Source organism: Salvia hispanica, chromosome 5, assembly GCF_023119035.1.
Source record: "Salvia hispanica cultivar TCC Black 2014 chromosome 5, UniMelb_Shisp_WGS_1.0, whole genome shotgun sequence".
Classification (NCBI taxonomy): domain Eukaryota; kingdom Viridiplantae; phylum Streptophyta; class Magnoliopsida; order Lamiales; family Lamiaceae; genus Salvia; species Salvia hispanica.
Genome location: NC_062969.1, coordinates 29,808,750 through 29,814,607, shown reverse-complemented (window position 1 = coordinate 29,814,607; position 5,858 = coordinate 29,808,750). Strand labels below are relative to the sequence as shown.

General features: G+C 36.1%; 1 protein-coding gene across 1 annotated transcript; it reads right to left on the bottom strand.

Annotated features, from left to right (window-relative positions):
- Nucleotides 1–203: 203 nt before the first annotated feature.
- On the bottom strand, nt 204–5,467 carry LOC125189792 (protein FAR1-RELATED SEQUENCE 5-like). The gene is made up of 4 exons (XM_048087025.1): nt 5,292–5,467; nt 5,054–5,158; nt 4,293–4,888; nt 204–532 (listed from the first exon to the last, which is right to left on the bottom strand). Exons 1-4 carry the CDS (start codon nt 5,465–5,467, stop codon nt 204–206), a joined length of 1,206 nt encoding a protein of 401 aa, XP_047942982.1.
- Between the last annotated feature and the right edge of the window lie 391 nt (nt 5,468–5,858).

Genomic DNA, 5,858 nt, shown 5'->3' with positions numbered 1-5,858 from the left:
CTCAACCATATAATGGTTATGAACCTCATTGAACTCCTGAATAATATATCTTGGAAGTCCTCCTTTGGAGAAGAACTTGAATGATATACTCGCTTTACAACCATACCGCTTGGATTACCGTCGACGTTTCATAGAAAACCAGAACGTGCATTCACTTGGTCATCCTAGTTCGACTTCTTGTTGTCTTCTCTATTTTTCCTTTGTCATGATATTTTTGTGAACGCCTCGGACAGTTCCTTCTTCTTAGCCATATCATCCAACACCACTTGTACGTCGATCCCATGTGTGTATGCTTTGATGTCTCGAGAAGCATTCCTGATACCCCCAACATTGCAACCAAGAAACTCAAATCCACCGAGAATTTCCTTCAACACATTGAACGAAAGTGTGAGGCCTATATTAGCCTTCGAACAATCAAGAATTAATTGGTGATGTACATCATCCAACTTTCGATTAAGTGACATAAACTGCTGATGCTCTGACTTAACCATATAATGGTTATCAACCTCGTTGAACTCCTGATTAATATAACCTGGAAGTCCTCATTCTGAGAAGAACTTGAATGATATACTCGCTTTACAACCACACTGCTTGGATAACCGTCGGTGTTTCATAGAAAAACCAGAATGTGCATTCACTTGGTCATCCTCGTTCGACTTCTTGCTGCCTTCTCTATATTTCCTTTGTCATGTTTTTTATTAACCATATTATTCCTTTTATCTTGTCTTCTCTTTTGGCGATGATTCTCTTGCAAAATGCAGTGAATTCTCTCTTTTTGTTAGTCTTCTGAATTCTCCCTCCCAAAATTAAAACTCAATTCTTTGTTAACCCATTTAAGAGAGAAATGTCAAACATGTAAACCTTGATTACACTAAATGTCTTATTTTTTTGTTTTGCGATATTTATCATTGTATGACCAATAACTTTTTGGATTACCTTTTCGTCATGTATTCTGTAGTCATTGTTTCATGTGCATCAGTTTTCCTTTGTTTAAATTCTTTAAATCTAGTTCAAATGCCACTTTGAAATACCTCTTTTCTTCGTTTTTATGCTGTTATAAATACAGTTCAAATGCCATTTATCTTGAAATATATGAAAACAATGTACACCTTTGCACGTTTTCTATTTTTTCGATGTTTGATTCTGAAATCTTTAGTTCATGCACAACAATTTCCTTTGTTGAGATGCTTTTAATCCAGTAAAGATGCTTTTTGAAAATCATTATATCATGTAAATCTAATTTCCTTTTTCAGGTTTACATGATGGGTCTGTTTGACAAACTGCCAGCTGATATTTTCATGGCTATTATGTGCCAAGTAACTGATGCAAGAGATGTTGCTTATTCCAGCTGTGTGTCTAAAAAGTGGCGCGATGTTATGGCTCATAGAAAGAGTCTGGAATTTACTGAAAAGTTTGGGAATCAGCGTATTAGATCCTCTGAGAGGATCATGTTTAGTATGGTGTCATATGTGCATAGATTGGAGACTTTGGTCGTTACTTGTAGGTTTTCGGGTAGTTGTTTGGTCACTTTGTTATGCATGTGTTGCAACTCTCTTAAGAAATTGAGTTTTTGGATAATAAAGTTAGTGAATTAGACCACCCGCACAAGATGGATGTCGTTAGGGTCTCTCTGAAGTTAGAGTGTCTAAAGATATCTGCTTTAGAAATGAGTGTCCCTCCTAGGTGGATTCCGTTTCCATGTCTTCACACTTTAGAGATAGGAGGGGGTTTTTTGGTTGAGAATTCACTTAATATTGCACTTAAGGCTTTTCCAAATTTGAGTGCAATATTAAGTGCATTCTCAAACAAAAAGACCCCTCCTATCTCTAAAGTATGGCTAGGTAAATATACCGGAAAAACGGTATATCGATCGTATCGTACTGAAAAATATCGAAAAATATTGAATTTTTGGTATTCCAAATTTTCAGTACAATACAATACCGTATCATATGTTTTTGATACGATAACGATATGAATTTTCTTATACCGCGATATACCGTTTTATATCGAATATACGATATATATCGATATTGTCTGTATACCGAAATATATCAAAAATCAATACGTATTGAATTATAAATACATACCGTTTATACTGATTATAATAATAACACTCCCTCCGTCTACGAAAAATAGAGCACATTTTCCATTTTTGGTTGTCCACGAAAAATATAGCACATTTAAAAAAGGAAAGTTTTCAACAACTTCTCTCTTACTAATAATATGGACCCCACATTTCACTAACACTACTTGCCTCTTACTTTTTTTCATTCTCTCTTACTTTTAATATGGACCCCACATTCCACTAACACTACTTCTTTCTTACTTTACCAGTTCCACATTAAAACTCGTGTCATTTCACAATGTGTCCTATTTTTCGTGGACGGAGGGAGTATAAATTATTTTTTTTAAGATTAGAATTTAAAATCATAAGTAGATATCCATTTAATTTCGATATACCGTTCAAAACGGTATACCGAAGTTCGGTACGATATATCAAAATTTCGATACGGTAACGGTATAGATATTACCTATACCGAAATTTCGGTATACCGAAATCCGGTATACCGAAACTTTTGATACGGTAACGATATGAAATTTTTTCATATCGATATTTTTGATATGATAACGATAAAAAAATTTCGGTGCAATATACCGTATCGACCCAGCCCTACTCTAAAGTGTGAAGACATGGAAACAGAATCCACCTAGGGGGGTCACTCATTTCTAAAGCAGACACTTTTAGACACACTTACTCAGAGAGCCCCTAACAACATGCATCTTGTGCGGGCAGTCTAATTCACTAACTTTATCACCTAAAAAACTCAAGTTTCTTAAGAGAGTTGTAACACATGCATAAACAAAGTGGCCAAACAACTACCCGAAAACCTACAAGTAACGAGGGGGTTTTAGGATAGAGAATGTGCATATTGAGAGTTGCAAAGTGTTTTTGTTGGATGTCAGAGATGGCATTCTTACTATTTCATCATCCAAATTGGCCCTTTTAGTTTGGGATTCGAATGTGTCACTGTTAGAGATAGGAAGGGATGTATATGGTCGTGGGATATTGTGAAGATGTTTTTTGAGACTGCTATTTCTGTTCGGAAGTTGATTATATATATCATATTAGTTCAGCAGATTAACGGTGTTAAGTCATTTCCTAGTCTTTAATTTGGAAAATTCCATTGTTGATCATTTCAAATTACAATATTTTGATATATTTGGTGGCTTGTTCAAGTCTTTTGCGACTCAGTTTGATTTGGATTCTTTGGAGAATTTTGATACTGGGCTGATAGAGGTTTCTATATAAATAAGTTCTCCTGAAAGTAGAGAAGGAAAGATGAAGTTGTTGAATGCGATTGTAAAGCATTCAAGGAGGCTTAAGAAACATCGTGTGAATGCCTTTGATATGAAAACTTTTGGCACAGGACATGACTCATTTTTAGATGATTTGGATACCTTATGTTGGATGAACAAGGAATTGGTATCATTTTTCTAGTTTTTTTTTCATTCCGACTGTAAATGTGTATTTTGTACTTCTGGTACTCACTCTTGTTGTGGATATGAATTTGATGATCTCTGAGTGTTATGTTAACACTAAATGTTGGATTTTGTAGTTGGGTTTCTTTAATTGTTGAATGTTGTACCATGTTGTGTATATGAATTTGATGATCTTGGAGTGTTATGTTAACACTAAATATTAGATTTTGTAACCTTGTTGTGTATATGAATTTGAATGAGTATCTTCCCACTATGATCTAAGATACTTGTTTTACACTTTAATATGCATGTTCTCAAATATATACGCTCTTGCTTATCAAATTATTTCTTTAATAAGTTTGTTTTGTTTTAATAAAATGATAAACCTCATCTTTGGTGGGATTTTAGCTTAGTTTTAGGATTTGTTTTCGCAGCTTTCAGTTCTTAGGATAGTAGAATCATAAAAAGGTGTCAGTTTGATTTTACAGTGAAGTCCAAAATGAATTTTTTGCATTTGGTAAAAAGAAATGGTTTCTACACACCAAATGTGTTAGTAAATATATTTTTGTTTATAGTATGTAATAGTTTTTTCAAAAAATATTTTAAGCTCCACTACCGTCTACACACTTGCTTTAAAACGATTTGCCTGTTATCACCGATGGATTTGGTAAGTTAAGTGTCATCAAACTGATCATGGATAGCCTTGACTAATGGAGTCTTCATCCATCTACTTTCGCAGTATTTATCAAGATTAATTCATTGTTCCTGAACAAAATAAAAAAAGATATGGCTGCACAAATATCCCTGCCTACCGAACAGTTTGCAATTGCACGAGTATGACTCATCAGCCTTATCGTGTCTCACAAAGTATGAATTGCGATTGTTGTCCCCAAGTTTGTAGGTGTCAACAATATCTGTAGATGAAAAACCTAGAACGCGGCATCTATCATTACCCTCAACAATTTCCTCTTGTGTTTTCTTGAACATACTATCGGTGTACATCGTCGAAACATGTTTCTCAAATGTCAAGGTAGTGGCCAATATGGGCAGAGTTGTTGCATCGTGGTAGTCCAACTTTGTTATACTGTTCCGCTGAAATTCCAGAGCATTGTTGAAATTCAAGTAGAATTCGGCAATGTTGGCACGTGGCTTCAAAAAGTTTTTATAGAAGCTGTTCTCCGATTCAGATATGGAGGTAGTCCTAATCATCGACCCAAGTGGAAAATCTCTGAAGTACGCAGGTATCCAAACATGCCTATAGTCATACACGGTGTTGAACCAATCAACGTCTTCCAAGCCATGACGTTCCACTACTCCATTCCACTCTTCTTTGAATTTGTGGGGTTCAAGCAGCTCTGACCAGACACATGCATTGAATTCTTTCTTGAAATCTTCATCCCTCAGTAACCTGTTCGGAACCTTGGTGGCCAACTTATGCATAATATGCCACATACACTATATGTGGCGAGTCCCGACAAGAACCTCTTCAATAGCTGATTTCATCCCCAAATCTTGTTCTGTTACAATCATCTTTGGAGCAACACCCATTCATTCAACGAATTGTTTGAATAACCAAGCAAAAGCCCCTATTTTCTCGTTGCACACCAAACCAGCGTCGAAAGTTACAGGTCTTCCATGATTGTCCTTTCCCGTGAATGGCGTGAAGATCATATAATACCTGCGTATCACAAGCACAAAAATGCATCATTAGCACCTGTTTTTGTAATGTAGTAATGCACATAGTAATGTACATATCCCAGCGTTGTAATGTAACCGTAAGTAATGAAGTTTAATAAGTAAATAATGTATACATGTTTTTGTTGTAGGTAGAGTCAAACGCCACAATATCACCAAACATATGGTAATTCCTCTTCATCAAACCATCGCACCAAAACAGAGCAACCAACTGGTTACTAGCATTAACCTCGTAGTGATATGTGAACGCCTCGGATAGTTCCTTCTTCTTAGCCATATCATCCAACACCATTTATACGTCGAACTCATGTGTGTATGCTTTGATGTCTCTGGAAGCATTCCTGATATCCCCGACAGTGCAACCAACAAGATCAAATCCACCGAGAATTTCCTTCAACACCTTGAAGGTAAGTGTGGGGCCTATATTAGCCTTCGAACAATCAAGAATGAATTTGTGATGTACATCATCCAACTTGCGATTAAATTCCACAAACTGCTGATGCTGAACCTCAACCATATAATGGCTATGAACCTCGTTGAACTCCTGAATAATATAACCTGGGAGTCCTCCTTCGGAGAAGAACTTGAACGATATGCTCGCTTTACAACCACAATGCTTGGATAACCGTCTGCGCTTCATAGAAAAACCTGAACGTGCATTCAATTGGTCATGCTCGTTTGTC

Coding starts and splice junctions, on each gene's coding strand:
- LOC125189792 (XM_048087025.1), bottom strand. CDS start 5,467: ATGGTGTTGGATGATATGGCTAAGAAGAAGGAACTATCCGAGGCGTTC. Junction 4,889..5,053: donor AAAATAGGGGCTTTTGCTTG/GTTATTCAAACA, acceptor GGTTCCGAACAG/GTTACTGAGGGATGAAGATT. Junction 533..4,292: donor GTGCAATTGCAAACTGTTCG/GTAGGCAGGGAT, acceptor GAGGACTTCCAG/GTTATATTAATCAGGAGTTC.